The sequence below is a fragment of the Pongo abelii genome, chromosome 8, assembly GCF_028885655.2.
Source record: "Pongo abelii isolate AG06213 chromosome 8, NHGRI_mPonAbe1-v2.0_pri, whole genome shotgun sequence".
NCBI lineage: Eukaryota > Metazoa > Chordata > Mammalia > Primates > Hominidae > Pongo > Pongo abelii.
In genome coordinates this window covers 109059995-109087302 of record NC_071993.2, presented here as the reverse complement: position 1 = coordinate 109087302, position 27308 = coordinate 109059995, and the positions used below count along the sequence as shown (strand labels likewise).

Here is a 27308-nt window from a genome sequence, read left to right as displayed (position 1 = left end):
AGCTATAATCGCACTCCAACTTCAGTGACAGAGCGAGACCCTGTCTCTAAAAATAGATAAAATTGGCTGGGTGTGGTGGCTCACACCTGTAATCCCAGCACTTTGGGAAGCCAAGGCCGGTAGATCACTTAAGGTCAGGAGTTTGAGGCCGCCCTGGCAAATATGGTGAAACACTGTCTCTACTAAAAATACAAAAATTAGCCAGGCATGGTGGCACTTGCCTGTAATCCCAGCTACTCGGGAGGCTGAGATGAGAGGATCACTTGCACCCAGCAGGTGGATGTTGCAGTGAGCCGAGATCGTGCAACTGTACTCCAGCTGAGATTGCGCCACTGCACTTCAACCTTGAGACAGAGCAAGACTCTATCACAATGTATTTTATTTATTTTTTTGAGACGGAGTCTCACTCTGCTACCCAGGCTGGAGTGCAGTGGTGTGGTCTCAGCCCACTGAACCTCTGCCTCCCAGGTTCAAGCGATTCTCCTACCTCAGCCTCCTGAGTAGCTGGGATTACAGGCTTGTGCCCCCACACCTGCCTAATTTTTGTATTTTTAGTAGAGACGAGGTTTCACCATGTTGGCCAGGCGGCTGATCTTGAACTCCTGACCTCAGGTGATCTGCCCACCTCAGCCTCCCAAAGTGCTGGAATTACAGGCTTGAGCCACCATGCCTGACCTCTGTCTCAATTTTTTAAAAAAATATATATATATAATAAATAAAAAACCATATTCCTTGGTTCTCCAGAAATATGATTTAGTTCATCCAAGGGTGGTGCCTTCTCCATGTTTAACAAGTTTCCTGGGAATTCCTTACATACTTTGAGAAACTGCTTTGGCAGAAAAACGACTGATATTTGTAAATAATGATGGTGATGATGATAGCAAATGGACAAGAGGGGAGGAGTCACATGTCAGGGCAAGGGGCGATCTATAAAAATTGCTGTAATCATTCAACAAAAGTTACAGTTCACGGCTGGGTGTGGTGTCTTATACCTGTAATCCTAGCACTTTGGGAGGCCGAGGCAGGCAGATCACCTGAGGTCAGGAGTTCGAGACCAGCCTAGCCAACATGGTGAAACCTTGTCTCTACTAAAAATATAAAAATTAGCTGGGCATGGTGGTGGATGCTTGTAATCCCAGCTACGTGGGAGACTGAGGTAGGAGAATCACTTGAACCCGGGAGGCAGAGGTTGCAGTGAGCTGAGATCACACCACTGCACTCCAACCTGAGCAACAGAGCGAGACTCCATCTCAAAAAAAAAAAAAAGTTGTAGTTCACAAACTAGGTTCCAGGCACTCTGTTAGATGCTGGAGGTTTGGCCGTCCATAAGACATATATCATCTGCTGTCTGTTTGGAGAAAGATTCATCCTTTTTTTTTTTCTTTTGAGTCAGAGTCTCGCTCTGTCATTCAAGCTAAAGTACAATAGTGCAATCTCAGTTCACTGCTGTCTCAAACTCTTGGGCTCAAGTGATCCTCCCTCTTCAGCCTCCTGAGTTTCTAGGATTACATGTGTGAGCCATAGCATCCAGGTCAAGATTCATCCTTGAAAGACAGAGTGATGCCAGGCCGGGCATGGTGGCTCACGCCTGTAATCCCAGCACTTTGGGAGGCCAAGGCGAGTGGATCACCTGAGGTCAGGAATTCGAGATGAGCCTGACCAACATGGTAAAACCCCTTCTCTACTAAATACAAAAAATTAGCCAGGCATGGTGGTGCATGCCTGTAGTCCCAGCTACTTGGGAGGCTGAGGCAGGAGAATTGCTTGAACCCGGGAGGCGAAGGTTGCAGTCAGCCGAGATTACACCATTGCACTCCATCCTGGGCAACAAGAGCGAAACTCTGTCTAAAAAAAAAAAAAAAAAAAAAGAAAAGAAAAGAAAGAAAGACAGAGCGATGCCAATAACTAGTTGAAGGAATTTCAAGGGTGAGAGAAATATAAGAGAAAATATAGAAGGCCAAGGTCAGCAGAGGGAGTTGGATGGGAGCGGTTCTAGGAGTTGGGACAAACAGGGGGCTTACCTCTATTGGAATGAGTCTAGCCAGTTGCTTCTGCTGTCTGCCTTTTTGTAAGGCTCCTCTTCCCTTCCCCTTTGCTAATCTTAACCTCTTCTCAGTACCTCCTGCCTGTGTCCAGAGTCCATCTTGCACTAATGACTAGTATTGAAAAATACTAGAAGTGGCTGGGCACGGTGGCTCACCCCTGTAATCCCAGCACTTTGGGAGGCTGAGGCAGGCAGATCATGAGGTCAAGAGATCCAGACCATCCTGGCCAACATGGTGAAACCCCATCTCTACTAAAATACAAAAGATTGGGCCAGGTGCGGTGGCTCACGCCTGTAATCCCAGCTACTCAGGAGGCTGAGGCAGGGGAATTGCTTGAACACAGGAGGCGGAGGTTGCAGTGAATTGAGATAGTGTCACTGCACTCCAGCCTGGTGACAGAGCAAGACTCTGTCTCAAAAAAAAAAAAAAATTAGCTGGGTGTGGTGGCACACACCTGTAGTACCAGCTACTCGGGAGGCTGAGGCAGGAGAATCGCTTGAACTGGGGAGGCAGACGTTGCAGTGAGCTGAGATCGAGCCACTGCATTCAGCCTGGTGACAGAGCGAGACTCTGTCTCAAATAAATAAATAAATAAATAATACTAGAGACTTGGTGTGGTCCGGCCTGTAGTCCCAGACATTCAGAAGGCTGAGGCAAGAGGACTGCTTGAGCCCAGGGGTTCGAGTCCAGCCTGGGCAACACAGCAAGACTATAAAATAAAAAACAAAAAACAAGGGCCAGGGTCAGGCAGTGGCTCATGTCTGTAATCCCACACATTGGAAGGTCAAGGCAGGAGGATCACTTGAGGCCAGGAGTTCAATACCAGCCTGGCTAACAGCAAGAAACCTGTCTCTACAAAAAATAAAAAAGTTAGTTGGACACAGTGGTGTGTACCTATAGTCCTAGCTACTTGGGAGGCTGAGGCAGGAGAACTGCTTAAGCCCAGAAGTTTGAGGCTGCAGTTACCTATGACCATGCCACTGCACTCCAGCCTGGGTGACAGAGCAATATTCTGTCTCAAAAAAAAAAAAAATGGCTGGGCACAGTGGCTCACGCCTGTAATCCCAACACTTTGGGAGGCCGAGGCGGGTGAATCACTTGGAGGCCAACATGGTGAAACCCCATCTCTACTAAAAATACAAAATTAGCCAAGTGTGGTGGTACGCGCCTGTAATCCCAGCTACTCCAGAGGCTGAGGCAAGAGAATCACTTGAACCCGGGAGGCGGAGGTTAAAGTGAGCTGAGATTGCACCACTGCACTCCAGCCTGGGCAACAGAGCGAGACTGTCTCAAAAAAAAAAAGAAAAGAAAGAAGGCTGGGTGCGGTGGCTCACGTCTGTAATCCCAGCACTTTGGGAGGCCAAGGCAGGCAGATCACGAGGTCAGGAGTTTAAGACCAGCCTGACTAACATGGCGAAACCCCGTCTCTACTAAAAATACAAAAATTAGCCAGGCGTGGTGGCGGTGCCTGTAATCCCAGCTACTCAGGAGACTGAGGCAGGAGAATCGCTTGAACCTAGGAGGCAGAGGTTACAGTGAGCTGAGATCATGCCACTGCAATCCAGTCTGGGCGACAAGAGCGAGACTCTGTCTAAAAAAAAAAATAGAATAAATAAAATTTAAAAATAAAAAGCTAGAATGCCTCTGAACTGATCATTTAAAAATGGTTAATTTTCAGCTGGGCATGGTGGCACATGCCTATAATCCCAGCTGCTCGGCAGGCTGAGGCAGGAGAATCACTTGAACCCGGGAGGCAGAGGTTGCAGTGAGCTGAGATTGCGCCATTGCACTCCAGCCTGGGCAACAAGAGCAAAACTCCACCTCAAAAAAAAAAAAAAAAAAAAAAAAAAAAAGAGGCCGGGCGTGGTGGCTCATGCCTGTAATCCCAGCATTTTGGGAGGCCAAGGTGGGCGGATCACCTGAGGTTGGGAGATCCAGACCAGCCTGACCAACATGGAGAAACCCTGTCTCTACTAAAAAAAAAATACAAAAATTAGCCAGGCATGGTGGCAGGTACCTGTAATCCCAGCTACTCAGGAGGCTGAGGCAGGGAGAATTGCTTGAACTGGGGAGGCGGAGGTTGCAGTGAGCCGAGATCGCACCACTGCACTCCAGCTTGGGTGACAGCGCGAGACTCCGTCTAAAAAAAAAAAGGTTAATTTTATGTTATGTGAATTTTACCACACACATACAGAGGGAGAAAGAGAATACTGGGCGCTTACACCCACCCATACAAATCAGCTAAGCCTCGAGTCCTCCAGGACATTGTCATTAAGTTAAAGACCCTCCCTCCACATAGACTCCACCCCCTTCCTACCACATCCCTTCTGTCTGCCAGGTGTCTGTGACCTCTCTTCCCATTTTTGCCTATACCACAATTCCCAGAGATGCTCCAAAGATGTTCTCTTCTCCCTCCCCAGGTCTGATCCACACTAGAAGTAAGGCAAGGAGTGGAGCAATGGGTCAAGTGCTTGTTAGCTCTGTTACCCTGGCAAAGTTAACTAACTTGCCTAAATGGAGTTCCTGTAGGAGCCCCAATCACTTATTTTAACCACCTATTCAACAGTACTGAGATGGTATTTCCTTACGGGTAACTGGGCTATAGTGTCAGTGGGAGTGGGAAGGGTAATCTTCCCAGAGAAGGTGAAGATAGAACTAAGGTGTTAAACAAGCATTAACTAGTAGGTGAAGAAGAGGGAGAACAGTGTTTTACAGGCAAGTTCAAATTTATTATCATCTCTGAACTTCAGTTTTCCTACTTGTTCAATGGAGGTAATAGCACCTTCTTCCAAAGGTCCTCATGAAAGGTAAATGAGTCGGCAGGTGTAAAAGGCCTAGGGCAATGCCTGGCACTAGTGCATGCTCAAGTAAGGCAGTTTTTTCTTCCTTCCTAAGCTTCTACCTTCCACATGTGTAATCTAGGAGAGGGAAATCTCAGATTCACAGGAGGCAAAGACCTTTATAGGGTGGGTTGTAGTCCGCCTGTCCACCCAGATGATCACCATTGTGTTGGTCAGCATGGAATCTGACCAAGCTAGTTGTTTGGAATGAGTGGCCTTAGGCGTAAGTGGTTACAGGATTGGAGGAAGGCAAATTCATGGACAGAAAAGAGAGAAGGAGGTCAAGGTAGGTATTCCCCCTCCTCCAAACCATCTCAAATTGTCCTGTCAATCCAGCCCCCTCCTCTCTTGGAATTGGATAATCTTAAAAAAAAAAAAGGCAGAAAGAACACGTATTTACAGGACTGTCTGGCTGACACTGGGCTACGTGACTGAGTGTACATTGTCTAGTTTGATACTCACCAAGCCATAGGTTACAGATGATAAAGCTAGTGTTCCAGGTGGGGTGGTCAGTTGTCTCAAATCACTCAGGTAATGAGGAGCAAATCTTGCCTTCAAACCTAGGTATCCACAATTCCAGGCCAGTGTTCTGTTGCCTTAGGTTCCCTCTACTCCCTCTAGTGCTGACCTTTGTCTGGGAGAATGCAGGGAGGGGGTGCACTCAGGCAGGGGATGCTGCCAAGGAAATACTTGCGCGAGTGTGGATAGCTTCAGTCAGGTCCTCTCTGCTTCTGGTGGGGGTGGAGATGGGGAAACCTGGGGGTGGGAGACTCCACAGTGTAGAGCTCCTCTATCTCCCATACTAAGCACATGGTCGGGAGGGTCTCCATTCCTAGGCAGGCCTTCTTTTCAATCCCCGGACTCTGCACCGTTCCATCATTTCATGCTCCCTCAGCAAAAACCTAAGGTGGAGAGAAGAGGTCTCATAAACACTTAAGCCTCTGCATTTGCAACCCTCCCCCAGCCAGTCAAGCCAGCTGTGCAGACTCTGAGCCAGAGTAAGGGAACCAAACAGCCTTCTCAACCAACACCCCTCTAAGTAACAAAGAGGAGAACCCCCTACCCAGTCAGGGCCAGATGCCCTAGGGAGGAGACACTAGTCCAAGTCTCCATCGTCTAACCCTGGAGCCCATACTGAAACTTAAGAAAGAAAAGCTAGCAGCTGGGGACCCCAGGAGGGAGGGGGTCAACTCTCTACTCCAGGCGGCTCCCCTCCCTTCCCTCCTCCTGGCTAATAGGTATTTCCTGTTTATGAGGCAGCTAAAGCTGAGCTTTTGGGAAGGGATGGAGATGGAGCCCCTCCCCTCCTAGGGCTGGGTTGGGGAGTCCTTGAAGTGTGACTGAAGGTTGGGAGGCTCCTCCCAGGGGAAGGAATGTTCCTTACATTGACCATCCATATCATCTCCCATCCAACCCCCCACGGCCCACAGCCTCTGCCTCTCTGGGTTAGGGGGCACTGGAGGGGCCTGTTTCCTGTTCTCATCTCCGAAGCCCTCAAAGGACAGCAGCTTCCAGGCAGGGGGGTCGGAGGCGGTGGGGTTGGGGGGTTGGTACGGAGGTGAAGGCACCAAGGCTGGAGAAAGGGGGGAAGGGAGGAGAGTGTCTTGACTGATGCGTCAGTCTGCAAGAAGGAAGGATGGCCTTGTATTGCCCCTCCGTAATCCAATCTGGTGGTCATTCCGCAGCCCCCTCCCCCCAGCAAAACACAGATCCCAAGCCCTTAGGCGGAGGAGGGCGGGGACCCCACTTAATTAACCCTTTTAGTTCTAGTCCCAACTGGTTTCGCAGGCAAAGGAGGAGCGGTTAATTTAGGGAGGGGGTGAGTTAAGGGGTTGCTACAAGAATTAAGAGAATGCTTCTTTACCCATCCAGCCTAGGGTAGAGACGCGAAACAAGGGCCCTCCAGAAGAAGGCTGGCGTCTCAGCAGGGAGCACGGGCAGGGGGTCTGCAGTCCCTTTTCCCTCCCGGAGCGCGGCCTGGGGTGGGGAGAGATACACCACACTGCCCACCCCGGCTCCGCCTCCCCAAGCCGCGGCTCCCGCTCCGGCTCAGCCAGACTCCCCACCCGGCGGCATCCGGAGGACCGACTCCGAGCGCGCGGCTGCGCCTCCAAGCCCTCCCCTTCGCCCTCCCTCTCTGGGGTCTCTGCCTCCGTCTTTTTTAAAAGCTGCGTCACATGCATGCCGTTCCCCGAGCGCTCCCAGCCCCTCGCCGCCCGCCCGCCGCGCGGCGCACGCACGTCGTCGCTTGCTGCGCGCTCTCCCGGGTCACTTTGACACGGCTCTCCCCTCCCACTAGCAGGACAATTAGCATATTAATAAAGCCCGGCCCTGCCCGGCTTGGGCTGGGGAGCCGGCGCCGGCGCGAGGGAGCGCGAGCGCGAGGGCGGAGAGGGGGGCGCTCGGCGACGGCGGCGGCGGGGAGGGCGGCGGGAGCGCACAGACACGCACACGCACACGCGCACACACGGACACACACTCCGCGGACTCACACCCGCGCGCACACACGCAGAGGCCGCTCGCCTTCCTGCCTGGCTTCCTTCCTGTCTGCTCCGCGCCTGACAGGCCCCTCGCCGCAGCCAGGGGCCGCCCGCACCGGGCCGAGGCCGGGCCGGGCCGGCGGCGAGCGCAGCGGGAGCCGCGGGCGGCGGCGGCGGCTCATGCCCGGCCTGTCCCCGCGAGGGGCGGGCACCGTGACTCGGCTGGGCCCCCAGAGGCGGGCGATGTGAAGATGTCAGTGGGCTGTGCCTGTCCTGGTGAGTGGGGCGTGCGGCCACTCGGCCCCTTCCTGCCCAACCGTCCCTGCGGACCCCTCACCCCGTGTTTGGCGAGAACTTGTGTGGGGGGCGTCGATGGCATGGGGGAAGCCGGGGGCTGGAAGGGCTACGCGGGGCCTGAGGCTGGCGGGTAGCGTTTTCCCCAACTGTGTAAATGCGCAGCAGCCCAGAAACACGGGGAGGAGACGCTGGGGGTGGCTTATGTGTATGTTTTTTGGGGGGTAGGCTAATTGGGGAGAGGTTTGGGGGGGGCTGAAATTCTCAGAATTCCAGGTTGTTAGCCAATCAGAAGTGACTCTGGACTTTTGACCCCCCCCTCAGGTCACCATAGAGTTGTGATTGGTTGGTTTGGGCTGCCCCCCCTTCCCTGCTGCCCATTGCCTCTTACCTATCCTGTGACATCCCCCCCATGCTGTTTCTGAGGACCCTGTTTGCAGGGAGGTATTGATTGCGGCCCATCTTGCCCCCCACCTTCAACTTTTCCTGCCTGTTGCCAGGGAAGGTTGGCCCTCCTGAGGCAGCGGAGGTACTCCTAAGAGGTGCCAGATAATTGGACCCTTGGGTCTGGCATCTCCGCCCTAGTGGGAGGGCAGGTTAGGAAATAGAGTGATTTGTGGAGAGGTAAGCTGGGGGAGCAATACTCGACCCAAAACTGAGAACTTGAGAGCGGACCCGGGCTCACATCCCTGCCTCCCCAAAACATATCAGCTCTTGCCAGGGATAGCCTAGGTCTGAGTTTTTTTTCCTGGGGGGCTGGTGGGGGGGGGGCGTCTACCTCACTGCCAGGAGGAAAGAGAGAAGCCATGCGACTGGAGAGGTAGTCTACAGAGGGCCTCATGGCACAGTGTCTGTCTCCATCCCCTGGACTCTGGGTCCTGGAATTGGCCCTCCTGCCCCAGACTGGAGTCAGCTTTCTCCTGGAAGTCAGTGTCCCTGAATGTAGCCCGCTTTGGCTACATACTTCACAGCTGGACACCCCCCACTCCTCCACAAATCCCCAAGGGAAGCTGCCAGTGCGGAAGCTTCCTTGAAAATCATGTGACCCAGGCCAAGCTGGGCTGGGCATACACTTCAGGTGCCTGCTGAGGCTGATGTTTAAGGGGCATGGGTCACAGAAGGAGGAATAAGAGAACCTAAGAATCCTAGAATATCCGAGTATGGGAACCACTGGCTCCTGCTGCAGAGGGTTGGGGAGAAGAGAGGGAAGAGCTTGCCAAGCTGGAATCCTGCCTGGCCCCGTCGTCCCTCCTTCTACCAGCTTGGTGTACATGTTTATGTGTGGATTTTCTCCTTTATAATTGACCCATGCTGGGTATCCCTTTCAGATCCATCATGTTCTTAGCCCACCCCAGGGCCCTGACCCTCCATCACCACACGTGAGCAGAGCAGTTAAACTAAGGATCTGAACAAGCTAGAGGGATGTCTTAAATTGTGATTCTTAGTTCCTACAAATAGTGGGTAAGCGGGTATGTATGTATGGAGGGGTTGTCAGGCTGGAGGTGGATGGGAGGTTGGCCCTGAAGTTGGGGCAGGGTGCCTGGGTCCAGTGGGAGGAGAGAGAAAATCTCTTCTTCTTAGTCTCTGGGAGCAGCATGGCAACAGGAAGAGGGCCCAAGCCCAGGGGTTTGTGGGTGGGTGGGAAGACAACTTCAGTCAGTGCCCCAGAAGGCATGTTCCTTTTGTGTCTGGTGGTCTGACTGAGGGAGAGAGGGCAAAAGATAGGGAAGAGTGGGGAGTCTTTTTCCAGATCGTGAAGAAGTCTTATAGATTGATGCCAAAGAGGGAGGATGGAGGTTAGACTTCAAGGAGGACCACATGGGAAGGGCTTCAGAGTAGACTGGAGGTGGGGAATAGCAGTTGGGGTTAGAGAGGGGACTTGGCTTGCGGCTTGCTTGGATGGGGGAGCACATGCTTGAACACAAGGACGGCATGGCAGCGTGTAGCAGTCCAGGCCCGAAGACTTCCCCCACCTTGAGCAGCCCTGGGGTGAGGGCTGAGGCGCCCTGGCAGGCCGCCTGCCGCCTGCCTGCCTGCCTGTCTGAGTCTCTCCTTTGTGCTCTGCTGTCTCCGGGCTCCTCCTCCTCCCCCAGCCCGGCAGAAACAGCACATGCCCCACACATGTGACTGAGGGAAGCCAGAGCGCACAGACCCACACACATGCACACGCAGAAGCACCACAAGATACACACATACACACACCCAGCTCCCATAGTGCTCCTGGGGTGAGGACCAGCTTCTGGGGCTGGAATGGCTGGGAGCAGGGAGAGCCTCTGACTAAGGGACATCACCCTGAGCAAGATGCTGAGGGGGCCAGGGCCTGTCTGGGGCAGCATGTGGCTCAGAAGGGTTAAGGCAGGGAGGAGTAGGGGGAGGGGAGGAGGCAGCAGTGGTGGCGGCTGGGAGCCAGGAGAGGAGGATGGCAGAGCGCCAGGCCAACGGGAGGCCGGGCACAGACAAAGGAAGGGGGGCAGGCACACTGGAGGCCTGGGTCAGGGAGCCCCAGGGGCCCGGGCAGGGGGCAGTGCTGGTACCTCATCCTGTGGGCTGGGGCTGGCTGCTGTTCTTTGAGTCCCCACCTCCAGGAGGAGTACTTTCCCTCATCATCTTTGTCATTATTTGCTGCTCCTTCCACCTCACCACCAATTCTAAGGCCTTCTAACTCAGACTTGCTCTTTTTAGCTGGACCTGTTCTGCCCCTGTGCAACTGGGTGAATCAGGTCAGAGCAGAGAAAGGAGCAGACTTGCTGGAGAAGGAGAACTAGAAGGCCTGTTTTGAATGGTTTGCCAGTCTTGATACATCTTGGCATTTAGGGGCCCCTCCACCCCACAGCGAGACTGGAGGGCCCTTGTAGTCCCTCCTGTCTGAGGAGACAGGGTGGGTGCGGGGTTCTGAGCTCTGGGCTGGAGGCAAAAGCCAGAGCGCATTCTCCTCTCCCCATGTGGACAGTTATTTGAGGCCTGGAGGGGGAATGGAGTAGGAATGGCTGCAGGGCTTGGCTTGTATCTGGTGGGTTTGGAAGTGCAGGGTTCAACCTCCCCACCCCCCAACCCACCCTGGTCATCCTGTCTCAGTGGGTTCTGTTAGGATCTCACTGTTAGGATATTTGGCCCTATGTGCTATGAGGATCTCTTTAGGTACTGCCTGTGAATGCACTTTGGAAAGTTTTAAAGGCAGTGGGGGAGAAGTGGGACTACCCCAGAGTTAAGCTGTAAATTTGGGAGTCAGTGGGAATGTCTTAAGTCCTGGTGATAGGCTGTATGTTGCAGGGTGTGGCTGAATGTTAGAGATTTCAGTATGTTTGTGAAAGCTGGGGTTTATTCTATGGCCAGGCTGTGATGAGGAATGGTACGCAGGCTTCAGAGAGGGTGATTTATAGGTTAAGTCCTTGCATAATAAATGATCAGAGTGTGTATGTGATAGGCTGTCACAGGTTTAGGGGTTATAACACAGTTTTGGTGTGTGTATTGAGGTCAGGATGCGTGTTATAGGTCCCGGTGTGTATGACTTAGACTGTGTGTGTGTGTATATATCCAGGATTTGGGTATATTTAGGATTTGAGATATATCACAGGTTGATGGCCAGACGCAGTGGCTCACATCTGTAATACTAGCACTTTGGGAGGCCAAGGTGGGTGGATCACCTGAGGTCAGGCGTTCGAGACCAGCCTGGCCAATAGTGAAACCCTGTTTCTACTAAAAATACAAAAATTAGCTGGGTATGGTGGCATGCACCTGTAATCTCAGCTACTCAGGAGGCTGAGGCAGGAGAATCACTTGAACCCAGGAGGTGGAGGTTGCAGTGAGCCGAGATCGTGCCACTGCACTCCAGCCTAAGCAACAGAGCGAGACTCCGTCTTGGAAAAAAGATATATCACAGGTTGAAATGTGTATCAGGTAGTGATTTATGTGAAAGTGAGATGTGTTATTTATGTGGAAGATGTTCACAGAGCCAGGTGCAATATTACTGCACAGTTAACTAGTGAGTATGTCATGAGAAATCCTGTCCTTGGAGTTATGTGTGAATATAGTTGGGGGTAGGAGGCAGGAAGTAGAGAAACAGACACTCAAATTGGAAAGAAGGAAATAGAAGGTTCGTGCTCCCCCTTCCCGTGTGTGTGTGTGTGTGTGTGTGTGTGTGTGTGAGTGTACACTATGTATTTTCCTTTTCCTATCTGTCCACAAGTAAGGTCTGGCCCACTACCCAAGTTTTAGAAATATTCCCTCCTGCTACAACAAAATTACCTTAGGAAAAAAAATAGAAATACCTGCTCCCTTGGGATGCCCTGCTGGATGGGAGAACAGGCCCTATCCACTAACCACACCTTTTTTTTTTTCTGGGGTGGTGGGGAGGATTCAGCAGCAAACTAAGCTCCTTCTGGGGACTCTTGGATGGCCAAGTTGGCTTTCCCTAGCTCTGACAATGCCTCTTTCCCTGGCACCCACTTGTCTTCAGTGGTGGTGGGGAAGGGGGCTTCCTGTTAAGGGGGATCTAAGTCAAGGCTTGGAATTTAGCTGGATTGGGGGCAGGGAAGCCTGGAGTGTCCCCCTTCCTCCAATCAGTGTTTACAGGCTGATGTCAGAATGTGTGTCTGTCAAAAATAACACCCTGGAGCCTCTCCCCCCAGCTGCTCCAGGATTTCACCAAGGGAGCCCAGGCTGGCAGTCCGGGCCAGCCTTCAACCTGAGCGATCACAGGGACGAGAAAGATTTGGGGGAGGTTTGGGAGGTGCTTTGAAGATCTTGGAGTCTGCAGAGAGGAGCCCGCCCTTCTCCATCTCTGCTAGTGGCTTTGGCCCACCTGCTTACTCTTGAGCACCGCGCCTGGGGCTCGGGGGAGGCGGGCTGCATTTCGTTCCTGGCCCCCACAGCCCTCTCCTCCATCCAGGTCTCTCCTGGCCCAATGTGATCCGTCCTCTGTCTCTCCCAGTCTCTGTCTCTCTTTTGTTTTTCTCAGCAGTCCCTCCGTCCCAGCCTCCCTCCCTCCCTTGCTCTTCCTCTTTCCTCTCAGGGAGGGGGCGGGGCCGGTGGGGGCAGCTCCACCCTCCGCCCGCCCTGGGGCCTCATTCTGAGAGAGGCTCGGAGAGAGCGAGCGGGGAGGGAGGGAGGCAGGGAGAGAAAGGGAGAAAGGCAGGCAGCCGGCGGGCGCTGCGTGTGTGTCTGAGTGTGCGAGTGTGAGTGAGTGTGAGTGCCGGGTCCTGCCTCTCCTGGTGCCCCCAGCAGAGGGGCCCGGTGGCCCGGGGAGGGAGGGCGGGCTGCTCGGAGGCAGAGGCAGCGAGAGGCGGCGGCGGGGAGAGCCGAGGAGGAGGAGGAGGAGAGAGGAAAGAGCGGAGCAGCCATTGTTGAGGGAAACCTTGCAAACAAAGAAGGCTCCGGACTCCCTGCGGCCCCCCGCCCCCCAGGCCGGCCCCCTGGCCCCCGGCCCCCGGCCCAGTGGCCATTGTAACTTTCCCCCGGGGCTGCGGCCGCCGCGGGGCGGGCCGAAGCTGTGCGTGCGAGTCTTTGTGCGGCCGGCGGACTGGAGCTCCCAGTCGGGCCTGCCTGTCCCACTCGGGACATGAGCTACTGAAGTTGTCCCCCCGTCAGCCCTCACCCCTGCCAGGACTCCTCTGGGCTTGCAGTCGCTCCCCGTACCTCTCCTGGCCCCCTCAGTTCTCCCAGGTAAGTCTGGGCACCCTGCAAGCCTGTTGGGGGTGGGCGGAAGGCCCTCAGCCCGGCCCGGGCCTGATCTGCGGGCTGGGTGAGAGGTGCCCCAGCCCAGAGCCGCCGGGGCACTCAGGCCTGCTGACCTGTGGCTAGCCCCTAAAGGGAGGGGGCCTGCCCTTGGGTCAGCCTGGTTACCATGGCAATACCCAGCTGGAGGTGCCCACTCAGCCCCGGGATGCAGCTTCCACCCTGAGAAAACTTTACTAGTTCTGGGCTCTTCTCTACCCCTTCCTAAAGGTTTCCAATTTGCTAGAGGTGGGAGGGGGGCTATGGCTGACTCCAGGGCTGGATGACACATCTCCCCCGTCCCCCCACCTTGCTGCCTCTACTCCTGCTGCTGGGGACAGGCAGCAACAGGGACAGATGGTCTGGGTGATGTCCCTCCCCTTCTCTATTCACTCCCAAGCCCTTGTGCTGGAGCCACTGGGAGTTGTGGCTCTGGAGAAATGCTGAGTTTGTGTCCATTCACTGGAGGTGTAAATAGAGGCCCAGAGCTTTGGGCTTTAGCTCCTCAGAGCTATTTACCCAGGCCTAGACAATGCCTGTTCATTCTCTAGAGAGAGAAATGGAGGCTCTGAGAGTTTTTTGTTTTGTTTTGTTTTGTTTTACAAAATTGGAGAGAAACCCAGGCGTCCTGCCTCCTGTCTCTTCAGGTTCTTGAGCTAACACATTTCAAGTGGCCCCGAAACTGAGGAGGCAGGGGTGGTTAAGCTATGGGAGAAAGGATGGCCTAATTGAGGGATGAGGGCCAGGTCTGAGAATCTACTCTTGGGTTTATTGCCCAGGCCTGGCCTCTGGTGGGCTGTGTGAGCTTGGGCTTCCTGTGTGGCCTTAGTCTGCCTGTCGGTGGACTGGGGAGACTTGGTGGCTGGGTGGGGACTGTCTTTCTGGAGACACAGGCTCAGTCCAGACTGGCATGTGAAGGCTGTGTGTGCTGTTCTTGGAGCATATGGATGTGGCCCGTGAGAGCTCGTGCATGGGGTGAGGGCCTGTTGCGGGCATCTGAATCTGCCTGGGGCTGCTGGGTTCCAGGCCTTAATAGGCATGTTAGGGCGAGCTGAGGGTGAAAGCCTGCTAGGCAGGATGAGGCACACGTGTGTGCAGGCACACACAGGCTCTGACTCTTGGCACCTTCAGAGACTGTGCAGTCTGGGACCCTCCTTTTGCCTGCATTGTGAGGACAGGGCCCTGGGGAGAGAATTAAATGACACATGTTGGCACAGGGTCTTCTTTTGTCTCTTCCCCCCAAGGAACAAAATAGGTTTTGTATCTAAGTTGGGGAGGAGATCTAGATACAGCCAATCTAGCTACCCTTCCAAATGCAGTCAAGTTTTAGGGACCCAAGGAAGCAAATGTGATTGGAGTCAGATGAACTTCTGGGCCTGTGCCTCAGTTTCTCCTCCTATCTGATGAGAAGGGGAAACAGAGTTGCAGGGGTACCTGGCTCATACCCAACTATGAATTTAACACTTCTTCCAGTCAGAAAACAGTATTCCAGGAACTGTTTGCTGTTAGGTGAGGTGAGAGAGAGGACATGTGCACATCACAGATACACACTAGCGAGACCCCTGTCTAGTGACCACTTGCCCCTAGACTGAGGAACATAGGCTTCTTCCCAGACCACCTACTTCTCAATTGTAGGTAGAGTAGGATCCAAAGGAGGTTCATCTGCCTGCTTCCCCCACTCCCAAGTCTCAGAAGAGAAAAAGGGTTGAGGCTTTGGGTTTCTGGTTTGAAGACAATACTGTCTACCCTTGGGGGCGGGGGTGGGGGCTGGGCTGATAAGGGAGTGGCCGTTAGTGGGGAGGCAGAAGGCCCAACTGGTTATCTGGTAGGCCACACCCAACAGGCACCCACCCCCATTTATCTTTCCATCCCTTGCCCTCCTGAGATCCTGAGGGTGGAGGAGGGGCAGAGTTTGAAAATCCTCCCTTTTCCTCCCCCACTTTGGTCTCTAGAGGGCAATAGAGGGGTCAGATGGTAGAAATAGTATAGGATGTGGGAATCAGAAGATCCAAGCTCAAGTCCTAGCTTTGACAGTTACTAGCTTTATGATCTTGGCAAGTTCCTTTGAGCCCTCAGTTGCCTCATCTGTAAAATGGGAATGTTATGGTCAGCCCTGCTACCTCATAAGGTTGTTTTGATGATTGAATGAAAGTATGTAGATTAAAAGGGGGTTTATCAAAATTAGATTCTAATGATTGGATATTTATTTATTCTGTGATAATTCTTCCCAGCTTCAATTCCTCTTCTGTCATCTAGGACTCAGCCAAATGAAGAAATGGGATCTTGGGTATGCGCTGGGATTAGGGTGGAATACTCTCGTTTCTTAATGAAATAAGATTGGAGACAGAATTAGAAGGAGAGACAGGTGCTCCCTGGAGTAGCCCCCTCCCCTAGTCCACCACTCTCTTGTAATCAGGCCAGGGAGCTCCGTAAGACCATCCCTATCCACACAGTCTAGCAGGATTATCGGAGAGCTCTCAAGAGGGGGTCAGAGGACTCCTTTTTCTTTTAGAGACAGGGTCTCACTCTGTTGTCCAGGCTGGAGTGCAGTGGTTTGATCTTCGCTCACTTCAGTGTCAACCTCCCAGGCTCAAGTGATCCTCCTGCCTCAGCCTCCCAAGTAGCTGGAACCACAGGCATGCACCACCACACCTGGCCAACTTTTCAATTATTTTTAGAGACGAGGTCTCGCTATGTTGCCTAGGCTGGTCCCTGTAGCCTTGACCTCCTGTGCTCGAGCAATCTTCTTGCCTTGGACTCCCAAAGTGCTAAGATTACAGATGTGAGCCACCACGCCCAGCTATGACTCCTTTCTTTCTCATCTAGGTTGTTCCTCAAAGTCATTCAAGCTGTACTCGCCGAAGGAGCCCCCAAACGGCAACGCCTTTCCCCCCTTCCATCCCGGCACCATGCTGGATAGGGATGTGGGGTAAGTGAGTCTCTTGGCCATTTCCTAACCCTTCTCCAGGTGGGATCCTGCCTGGAAAGGGGAGGGAGTAGCCCCCCGCCCCCAATAATTCCTGTCTTCAACCCCCATTCTCATAGCCTCTTCCTTTACACAGCCCAACTCCCATGTACCCGCCTACATACCTGGAGCCAGGGATTGGGTAAGTGGAGTCCAGTGGGGAAGAAGGTGCTTTCCACTGGGTGAACGCCGAGATAGGGGGTGGAGTGGGCAGGCTCCGCTCCTACTGACCTCTCTCCTTCACTCCCTCCAGGAGGCACACACCATATGGCAACCAAACTGACTACAGAATATTTGAGCTTAACAAACGGCTTCAGAACTGGACAGAGGTATGGTCAAGGGGAAAGGGGCTGGGAGCAGGAGGGCCATCTGGGCACCCTATGGGATATCTTACGACACATGAACACCCCTCACCGTGCTCCCTAGGAGTGTGACAATCTCTGGTGGGATGCATTCACAACTGAGTTCTTTGAGGACGATGCCATGTTGACCATCACTTTCTGCCTGGAGGATGGACCAAAGAGATATAGTAAGTGGCCTCTGGGGTCTTGCTATGAGGATGTATACCTCCTATGTCGTTCTAAGGTCTAGAAGTGGGTCTGGGAGTGCCAGGGGATATCTAGCTTGGTAGGGGAGGCATCTGCCTGGCCCCTTTTGCAGTCCCTTTGTCCTGAAGAGTTTGTCCCATCTCTACAGCCATTGGCCGGACCCTGATCCCACGCTACTTCCGCAGCATCTTTGAGGGGGGTGCTACGGAGCTGTACTATGTTCTTAAGCACCCCAAGGAGGCATTCCACAGCAACTTTGTGTCCCTCGACTGTGACCAGGGCAGCATGGTGACCCAGCATGGCAAGCCCATGTTCACCCAGGTCAGCAACCCAGCTGGATGTGGAACACCATGGCACCTGGGTTTGATTCCCGTCCTCTCTCCCAGTGTATACTCACAGCTGTTCCCCAGGGAGCCATAATGCGAAGTGGCAAAATAAGAAGGGCGGGTAGGCACGTTGCAACCATCATCAAACATGTGTTGTGTTTGTATGGGATAGTTTTCTGGGCCCCAGGGCTACACAAGTGAACAAGAGTCTGCCCTCATATAGCTTAGAGCAGGTGGGTGTATCACTAGCCACATGGGGAGAGGACAAGGATCTGTTAAGCTTTTCTACTGTGCGTCTGTGTGTGTAAGGGCCAGGTATATGGGTGGGGGGTACTGTGACATTTATGCACCCAGATTTAATGTGCAGGTGACAAAAGTGTATGCAATGGGAGAGTTGTAAGCAAATGGGAGACTAATAGACATATCTTCAGGTATGGTATGTGGGGAGGGGGCAGGTTTCTGACAAGCCTGTCCCCAGGTGTGTGTGGAGGGCCGGTTGTACCTGGAGTTCATGTTTGACGACATGATGCGGATAAAGACGTGGCACTTCAGCATCCGGCAGCACCGAGAGCTCATCCCCCGCAGCATCCTTGCCATGCATGTGAGTCGTGGGCAGGACCCGGGATGCAAGAGTGAAGGCAGGCAGGGGGAAGGGTGGAACAAGGTCTGCCATTTCCCGGCTGACTACTTAGACAGAGGGTTAGGGTTTCTTCATCTGAACAGCAAATTTAATAAGAGACTATCCTCCCTCAGGAGTGTCACAATGCTCAGATGATAGGGCAGATGAGCAGAGGCAACCCAGGTGTCAGTGTTCTTTCTTGTCTTTTCTCCCACCCTAGGCCCAAGACCCCCAGATGTTGGATCAGCTCTCCAAAAACATCACTCGGTGTGGGCTGTCCAATTCCACTCTCAACTACCTCCGAGTGAGTCTCCGACCACCCAGTTTCTGCCCCAGTCCATTTAGTCTCGGCTCCATGTCTGTCCCCTGACAAGCCACCTCCTTGTCTACCCCTAGCTCTGTGTGATACTCGAGCCCATGCAAGAGCTCATGTCCCGCCACAAGACCTACAGCCTCAGCCCCCGTGACTGCCTCAAGACCTGCCTTTTCCAGAAGTGGCAGCGCATGGTAGCACCCCCTGGTGAGTGCCTTGCACCTGCTCTTACCAGGATCTCACACCACTCCCCAAAGCTGTATCTTTATTTCCTTTTGAAGTTTTCCCTGCCCCTTCCTTGTTCCCAGGTCTACAAAATTGGGATCAGGGCAGGCTCATGCTCCTTGGGAGCCACAATGGAGAATAGGGGACCTGGGGCCCTCTCCCATCTGAGTCTCCTTTTCCCGGCACAGCGGAGCCCACACGTCAGCAGCCCAGCAAACGGCGAAAACGGAAGATGTCAGGGGGCAGCACCATGAGCTCGGGGGGTGGCAACACCAACAACAGCAACAGCAAGAAGAAGAGCCCAGCTAGCACCTTCGCCCTCTCCAGCCAGGTACCTGTAAGCATCTCGGCTTTCTTCTCTCTTCTGGGCTGCCCCACCACTCACCCGTGACCCCTGTCCAAGACTGAGCTCACTAGCAGGCATAGAAGCAAAGACAGTTTTCCTCATGTACTCTGCCAGCATGGGCTAACTGCTTTTACTGCTGAGAGAGTCCTTGTCAGGCACTTGCATGGGTGTGATCACACAGACTCAGCCATAGGAAGCTAGGGCATAAAGGGACAGAGACAGCCATGAGGACATACGGACGTTCAGGACAGACAGCTTGGGGCCCACAGACCATCCAGCGCACACACTCACACTGATAGACACGCAGACTGGAGTGTTTGCAGATCCAGAATACATACCCTTGCACATGCACACACTGCCCTCCCTCATGTTTTTGATGTGCTCCCTTTCTTACATGTGGACAGAAGTTGAGGAGTCCCCTAAAATTTTGGGGAGATGGGCTAGGGAGCTAGGGGAGTAGAGTGACTTCTAGAATGTAATGGATATGGGCTAAAGGCTTTGATGCTCTGGTGTTCTTCAGTAGGAAGGATTCCAGGAGCTGAGGGTGTCAAGAGTTGGGGTTTTAAATTCGGGTATGAGGAGGGGGTGGGGACTCTTGAGCTTCCAGGGTGGGTACTGGGGCTCTGGGGGTATCTGCCGCCCTGGGCCGGGCGAGCCCTTGCCCCGATTATGTTTGGGGACCTCCGCCACTCTCAGGATGTGATGGTGGTGGGGGAGCCCACCCTCATGGGCGGGGAGTTCGGGGACGAGGACGAGAGGCTCATCACCCGGCTGGAGAACACCCAGTTTGACGCAGCCAACGGCATTGACGACGAGGACAGCTTTAACAACTCCCCTGCACTGGGCGCCAACAGCCCCTGGAACAGCAAGCCTCCGTCCAGCCAAGAAAGCAAATCGGAGAACCCCACGTCACAGGCCTCCCAGTAAAAGGCCCTGCCGTGGCCACCCAGTGCTCTGCCTACCTGCCCCACCCCTCGCAGCCCCAGGGAGCAGAAGACAGAATGAAGAGACTGAGCATCTAAAATGGGCAGCCTCCATCCACCCGCTTCAGGGAGGAACTGGACTCGCTGGGGGCAGGTGCCAAGATTTGCCCCCCCAAGTGGCCCTGGGCTGGGCCTGGCTTCTACAGAGCCTTTTAGGGGAAGGGGGTACTCATGTGGATGCCTACTTTTGGAACCTGGGCCTCTGAGATATGTCCTGACCACCCCCCAGGGCATTTGCCTCCATCCTTACCCCAGATTGTGGGTTTCCCATCCCCCTGACTTTACCCCTTTCAAGCCTGGGGTTGTCTATACCCACAGCCCTTAGGGACTTAAAGTTATGGGGCTTGGTTGAATGCCCCTTCCCCTAGGCAGCTGGTAATAGAGGGGTAAAGCTCTGAGCCCCTCCTCCCTGCTGCCGCTTATCCCAGCTCCAAGTTTTTAAAAAAATAATATTATTAAAAATGTAAGTTAAAAAAAAATCACTCATGTTCCCCCTCTTCCCCCTATTAAAAGTCCAGCTACCTCCCTACTCTTGGCAGATGGGGGCCTAGGGCCTAGGTGGGGGTGAGAGTCGGGGAGGGAGGTATGCGTACCATTTTATATGGTGTGAGAGCTTCAGACCAAGGAGACATTTCGCCGTCTCTCCCCCTTTCCTCTGGGGTGACTGCAGTTGAGGAAAGCATGCCATGGGGTAGGGGGACATTGGTGGCCACATCTTGGTGACAGACCCCTGCTGTTGTCTCTGTGTCCCCATTCTCTGGACTCTGGCCTGCCCTCCTAGTGCTTGTGACTCCCTCTCTTCCAGCCCCACCCCCATGGTATGTATATTCCTTACAAGTCATTCACAAGAGCAGCTGTCTAGGATGCAGGGAGGGGAGGCTCCTTCCCTTAGGGAGCGTGGAGAGAAGGGAGCAGCCTTGTTGCTGTATTTTTGGTTTTGTTTCAGTTGGGCAGGCATGGGATGGGAGAGGGGCTCAGCCATTTTCCTCCAGAATCTTCCCTCAGCTTCTCCAACTGCATATGTAATCCTACTCTGTCCTTCATAGAGGGGAAGGAGCCACAGATGACATCCCAGTTCTAAGCCCACCAGGGAGAAACAGGTCTCTGTCCCCATAGGTGAGGTAGAGGGTCTTTACCTGCCAGTATCCCTGCTGCTCCTTTCTCACGGAAAGAGGAGGAGGTAGCCGGGATCCTTGGCTCTGCCAGGGTGCAGCCAGGAGCAGGGTTTCACGCAGCTGGGCCAGCTCTGTGGCTTTGCTGCCTTTTCCTGTGGCCAGTCCCAGGAAGTGCTAGCACCACCTCTCTCCCCACTCTTCCCTCTGGATTCTGGGGTCCCCCACACCATATTTCCTCCACTCCAGCTGCCACTTTTGGAAGGGTATTGAGTCAGGAGCTGAGGGAAGGCGTGAGGAAGGTAGACATCCTACCCCAACTGTAATGCCTTTTTTTTTTTTTTTTTTTTTTTTTTTTTTTTTTTTTTTTTTTTTTGGGCCATTTGAGTCATGTATGGTACCAATCAATAAAGAGACTTTTCGGTTTAAGAGTGTCCTGGTTGGTCATTGATGCCTAATAATGACTCAGTCCAAGGCAATCTTTTCCCCATCCTTGCAGTTCCTAAGACTGTACGAATTGGATCCCTTCACTCACCTCACATTTCCCCTCACTCTTTTGAAGTTGATTCCCTGAATTATACCTCTCCTTCATCCAAGACCCTAAAGTTTGTTCTCAGATGTGCCAGCCTGACCCCATCTCCCTCAAAAGTTGAGGGAGAGTTGGCTTTCTCAGTCTGCTCCCCACCTCTCACCCCAGGACTGTTGCTTCTCACCCTTAGCTGTCATGGGGCAGCCAGACAGGTGGCCCTCCTGGAGCAGGTTCCTGGGATAGACTGCCTTGGGTTATGCCGTTGAGGGAGGGGTGGGAGAGGGGACTTGGCCTAGGAGGGGGCTTGGGTTAGACGGTCTTGGGGTACTTAGAGTACCTGGGAGACTCCTACCCCTACCCAACCCCCAGTCTACTAGCCCGGCTGAGGTTGGTTGGTTGGTTTATTTATTTTGAGATGGAGTCTTGCTCCATTACCCAGACTGGAGGGCAGTGGCATGATCTCAGCTCACTGCAATCTCCGCCTCCTGGGTTCAAGTGATTCTCCTGCTTCAGCCTTCCAAGTAGCTGGGATTACAGGCGCCCGCCACTATGCCTGGCTAATTTTTGTATTTTTTTTTTTTTTAGTAGAGATAGGGTTTTACCATGTTGGCCAGGCTGGTCTCAAACTCTTGACCTTGTCTCAAACTCTTGACCTCAGGTGATCCACCTGCCTCGGCCTCCCAAAGTACTAGGATTATAGGCGTGATCCACTCTGCCCGGTCAGCAGCTGAGGTCTAAATTAGTCTCCCTTGGTGCTAAGGTCCCTGGGTGGGGAATTAAGAGAGTAGCAGGATTGTTTGTCTCCTTGCTGACTTTGGGTGAGGACGCTGACGGAGGAAGACAGTTCAGTTGCTAGTGGGTAGCTTGAAGCTCTATGGGAGGATGGGAGGATAAATAGGGCACTTTTCAGACCCCTTTCCAGGTAGTTAACTCTCCAAGTCCCCTCTTCACCATTAAAGACTGGGAAGATACAGAGACTCCGCTGTGGATTGGTGATGGGGTCTTAGTGCCCATAAAGCTCCCTATCCAGTGTCCCTCTTTGTCATCCCAGGCAGGGGAAGCTGAGGCCTCAAACCATTCCCCTCCTAAGGTCTCCCTGGACCTGAAATAAAGCCCGATAGACCTGCACCTCTACCCTCACCTCCCTAGCTGGCAGGAAGACACCAGAGGAAGGGACTGTATGACCTGTTCAATCTCCAGTCTACAGTTACCTTGGCCGTGCCCTGCTGCCAGCCCAGCTTCTCATAGCCCAGTGCCTCAGGACCCCAAGGAATGCTATTGCACCCCACCCCCAACTCTTCCTTTGTAGATCTGGCCAGCCTGAAGGACATTTACCAGCCAACTGCCACCAGCAACTCACCCTGAGAGTGCCAGGTAACATCTACAGTGGGTCTGTGTCTGGCACTGGGTGTACATCTAGCCCATTAGCCTGAGTGTGTGTGTGTGTATGTGCTGCTGAGCTGGGGAGGGCCTGGATCTGTTTATATGTGCAGGTAAGGGAGTGTATACATGTGTTTCTATGTGGGCATGTATGCATATGTTTATGTATGTGTCTGTTGGTTAATTAATTCATTCAAATATTATTCATTGAGCCCTCTTTAGGTACTAGGCCCATTCTAGGTGCTGGGGATATGATGTTGAACAAAGCAGAGAAGATGTGACTGCTGAGTGTGAGTGAAGGCTATAAATCCATAAATGAGGGTGTGTTGTTAAATGTGTGGCTTAGCAGTGCGACTGTCTTGAGTTATGGGGCTGTTGGGACGGTAGTTGTGTGACTTGGTTGGGTATTTGTAGGTTCACGTCTTGTATGTATATGTTTGTGTATGGAGGGAGATAGTCAAGGGAAAAGGTAGATTGCCAGGCCTGGACCCCATCCTTGGGGGCAGGGGGTAGGTCAGAGAAGCAGGAAAACACACTATTGAACTCAGGAAACACAGTGGCCAGCAACTTCCTCTGGAGCCCCATATCTGGCTCCTCCCCATTTGCCCCCAGGAACCCCTGGTGAAGAGGAATTACTGGGGTGAGGGAAGAGAGAGACCCTCCAAAGCCCTCATGCCCTTTGTTTTCAGGTACATGTGTGGGCCCAGTCCCAAGCCTTAGCACATTGCTGAAGAGCTTTGTGCTGCTGAGCTAGGGAGGGCCTGGATCTGTTTATATGTGCAGGTAAGGCAGTGTATACATGTGTTTGTATGTAGGCATGTATATGCATATGTTTATATATGTGTCTGTTGGTGAATTAATTCATCCGGATAGTCTGACCATGTACCCTAACCAGGGCCTCTGAATCCACAGAGGTCTGAACCCAACCCCAAACCTCTGTCCCTCCTGGACTCCCAGCTCCTTCCTCATTTTTCCTGACCCGGTCTGATCTGATTCAGCCAGAGAGCTCCATCCCCTTTCCTAGGAACCTACTGTAGTGTGGTGCAACCTCCAACCCCTCTTTTATACCCTTAGCCCAGTCCAGCCTGACCTGTTTTTTTTTTTTTAAGATAGAGTCTTGCTGTGTCGCCCAGGCTGGAGTGCAGTGGCATGATGTCATCTCACTGCAACCTCTGCCTCCTAGGTTCAAATGATTTTCATGCGTCCCGAGTAGCTGGGACTACAGGCACATGACACCATACCTGGCTTATTTTTTTATTTTTAGTAGCGACGTGGTTTCACCATGTCAGGAGTTCAAGACTACCCTGGGCAATATAGTGAGACCTCATCTCTACTTTTTCTTTTTTAAGAGATGGAGTCTCATTCTGTCGACCAGGCTGGAGTGCAGTGGCATGATCTCGGCTCACTGCAGCCTCCGCCTCCTGGGTTCAAGTGATTCTCCTGCCTCAGTCTCCCTAGTAGCTGAGACTACAGGTGCGCACCACCACGCCCAGCTAATTTTTGTAATTTTAGTACAGATGGGTTTTCACCATGTTGGCCAGGCTGGTCTTGAACTCCTGACCTCAAGTGATCTGCCTGCCTTGGCTTCCCAAAGTGCTGAGATTACAGATGTGAGCCACTCCACCCAACCGAGACCTCATCTCTAAAATAAATAAGCTGAATGTGGTGGTGTATCTGTAGTCCCAGCTACTTGGGAGGCTGAGGTGGGAGAATTACTTGGGCCTGGGAAGTTGAGACAACAGTGAGTTGTGATTGCACCACTGCACTCCAGCCCAGGTGACAGAGCAAGACTCTCTGTCTCAAACAACAACAACAACAAAACAGGCGCAGTGGTTCAGAACGCCTGTAATCCCAGCACTTTTGGAGGCCGAGGCAGGTTGATCACCTGAGGTCAGGATTTCGAGACCAGTCTGGCCAACATGGTGAAACCCTGTCTCTACCAAAAATACAAAAATTAGCTGGGCGTGATCATGCACCTGAAGTCCCAGCTACTCGGGAGGCCGAGGCATGAGAATCACTTGAACCTGGGAGGCAGAGGTTGCATTGAGCCAAGATTGCGCCACTGCACTCCAGCCTGAACAACAAAGTGACACTTTGTCTCAAAAATATATATATATATTGAGTCAGCAGCTCCCTAGTTTCATGATGGACTTCAAAGGCGCTGGTTTAAGCTGGGCATAGTGGGACTGTACCCATATAGGTCTGTGCCTATAGTCCCAGCTACTTGGCAGGTGGCAGGCTGAAGCAAGAGGATTGTTTGAGGCCAGGAGCTTGAGACCACAGTGTGCTATGATAGCACCAAGGAATCGCCACTGCACTTCAGCCTGGGCAACATAGCAAGACCTTAGTCCCAGCTCCCTAGTACCCAGAATGTTTATAACGACTATGACTGTCATTCATGTGGCCACAGCCCCATTCACTCAGGGCCCAGCTCTGGGGCTCCTCCTAACCCCCACCCTAAGGTCATAGATGAAATGGATGGGAGACTACATACCCAACAGTTCTAAGCTGGGGAGTGTGGGAAGCTGAATGGGAATGGAAGCTGACTCACACTTCCAGATTCCTTCTTCAGCCTCAGGAGAGGCTCATTTTCCCACTGATTCCAGGACCCATTTCCAGAGGAAGCCAAACCCTGGATTACTTCCCTCCTTGCTGCCCCACCTCTATGCCACCAGCTCACCTCTACAAGAGGAGGACCTAGGGCCAGTCCCTGGAGAAAAGTCCCAAAGGAGCTTGGGGGAGAAGAATCTTCTCCCCATCACCCCCAACAACTGAGGCTGCCTGGAGGATGAGGTAGGCTCATTTCTCTCCCTTTCCTTTAACGGACTTCAGATGCACAGAACTAGATTAATCATAACCTTGGTTCATGACACACTCTCATCATTGTTCCATGCACAGCACACATTTATTTACTTATAAGACTATCATATGGGGCCAGGTGCAGTGGCTCATGCCTGTAATCCCAACATTTTGGGAAGCCGAGGCAGGTGAATCACCTGAGGTCAGGAGTTCGAGACCAGCCTGGCCAACATGGTGAAACCCTGTCTCCATGAAAAATACCAAAAAAAAATTAGCTGGGCGTGGTGGTGCATGCCTGTAATTCCAGTTACTTGGGAGGCTGAGGCAGGAGAATCACTTGAGTCCGGGAGGTGGAGGTTGCTGTGAGCGGAGATTGCACCATTGCACTCCAGCCTGGGTGACAGAGTGAGACTCCATTTCAAAAAAAGACTATAAGAAATAGTCAACATGGGCCGGGCACGGTGGCTCATGCCTGTAATCCCAGCACTTTTGGGAGGCCAAGGTGGGCGGATCACAAGGTCAGGAGCTTGAGACCATCCTCGCTGACACGGTGAAACCCCGTCTCTACTAAAAATACAAAAAATTAGCCGGGTGTGGTGGCGGGTGCCTGTAGTCCCAGCTACTCAGGAGGCTGAGGCAGGAGAATGGCGTGAACCCGGGAGGCGGTGCTTGCAGTGAGCCGAGATCGTGCCACTGCATTCCAGCCTGGGCAACAGAGCAAGACTCCATCTCAAAAAAAAAAAAAAAAAAAAGGCCGGGCGCGGTGGCTCAAGCCTGTAATCCCAGCACTTTGGGAGGCCGAGGCGGGCGGATCACGAGGTCAGGAGATCGAGACCATCCTGGCTAACACGGTGAAACCCCGTCTCTACTAAAAATACAAAAATTAGCCGGGCGTAGTGGCGGGTGCCTGTAGTCCCAGCTACTCGGGAGGCTGAGGCAGGAGAATGGCGTGAACCCGGGAGGCGGAGCTTGCAGTGAGCCGAGATCGCACCACTGCACTCCAGCCTGGGCGTCAGAGACAGACTCCGTCTCAAAAAAAAAAAATAAAAATAATCAACATGAAAGCTAGGACCTTGGCAATAACTTAAGTTTAGCTATGTGTTCCATCTCTCAAGATATCCATCATTCTCTTGTTTTCCTTATATACACACACATATATATTTTATAAGACAGAGTTTCACTATGTTGCTCAGAATGTAGTGCTGTAGCTATTCACAGACCCGATCATAGTGCACTGCAACCTCAAACTACTAGACTCAAGCAATTGTCCTGCTTCAGCCTCCCAAGTAGCTGGGACTACATGCACAGCTGGGACTGTAGGTGGCACCACTACACCTGGCTCCTTTTACATACTTATCAGCTGTATGTATTCCTGAAAGTTTATAAGAATTTTTAGCCGGGAGTGGTGGCTCACACCTGTAATCCCAGCACTTTGGAAGGTCGAGGCGGGTGGATCACCTGAGGTCAGGAGTTCAAGACCAGCTTGACCAACATGGTGAAACCCTGTCTCTACTAAAAATACAAAAATTGGCCAGGCGTGGTGGCTCACACCTATAATCCCAGCACTTTGGGAGGCCAAGGCGGGCGGATCACGAGGTCAGGAGATTGAGACCATCCTGGCTAACGTGGTGAAACCCTGTCTCCACTAAATACAAAAAATTAGCCAGGTGTGGTGGTGGGCGCCTGTAGTCCCAGCTACTTGGGAGGCTGAGGCAGGAGAATGGCAGGTGAACCCAGGAGGCGGAGCTTGCAGTGAGCTGAGATGGCACCACTGCACTCCAGCCTGGGTGAC

The 27308-nt window shown here is 52.9% G+C and overlaps 2 protein-coding genes across 9 annotated transcripts in view; one reads left to right on the top strand and one right to left on the bottom strand.

Moving 5' to 3' along the window:
• Positions 1–7246, bottom strand: part of PPRC1 (PPARG related coactivator 1) — a 31779-nt gene extending 24533 nt beyond the window's left edge. Inside the window, exons 1-2 of one of the 2 annotated variants that reach the window (XM_054523416.2) lie at positions 7126–7246; positions 5348–5787 (exon numbers count right to left, since the gene is read on the bottom strand). The gene's annotated coding sequence lies outside the window, so the exon portion shown is untranslated. The other variant, XM_054523414.2, reaches the window with a different exon arrangement.
• A 68-nt stretch (positions 7247–7314) lies between these two features.
• LDB1 (LIM domain binding 1) lies at positions 7315–26584 on the top strand. Of its 7 annotated transcripts, none has more exons than XR_008510855.2 (12): positions 7497–7641; positions 16198–16300; positions 16434–16478; positions 16590–16665; positions 16763–16865; positions 17033–17205; positions 17689–17811; positions 18050–18133; positions 18226–18349; positions 18556–18698; positions 22647–22711; positions 25324–26584. XR_008510855.2 is itself a non-coding variant. In XM_002821087.6 (11 exons), exons 1-11 carry the CDS (start codon positions 7617–7619, stop codon positions 19638–19640), a joined length of 1236 nt encoding a protein of 411 aa, XP_002821133.1. In that variant the 5' UTR covers positions 7315–7616; the 3' UTR covers positions 19641–20175. The 7 variants fall into 7 exon arrangements, 5 of the variants coding, with proteins under 5 accessions (XP_002821133.1, XP_009244004.1, XP_063583491.1 ...); XR_010141428.1 differs by having other exon boundaries at positions 18556–18704; XM_002821087.6 differs by lacking the exons at positions 22647–22711; positions 25324–26584 and adding an exon at positions 19410–20175 and having other exon boundaries at positions 7315–7641; positions 18556–18704.
• Positions 26585–27308: the final 724 nt, after the last annotated feature.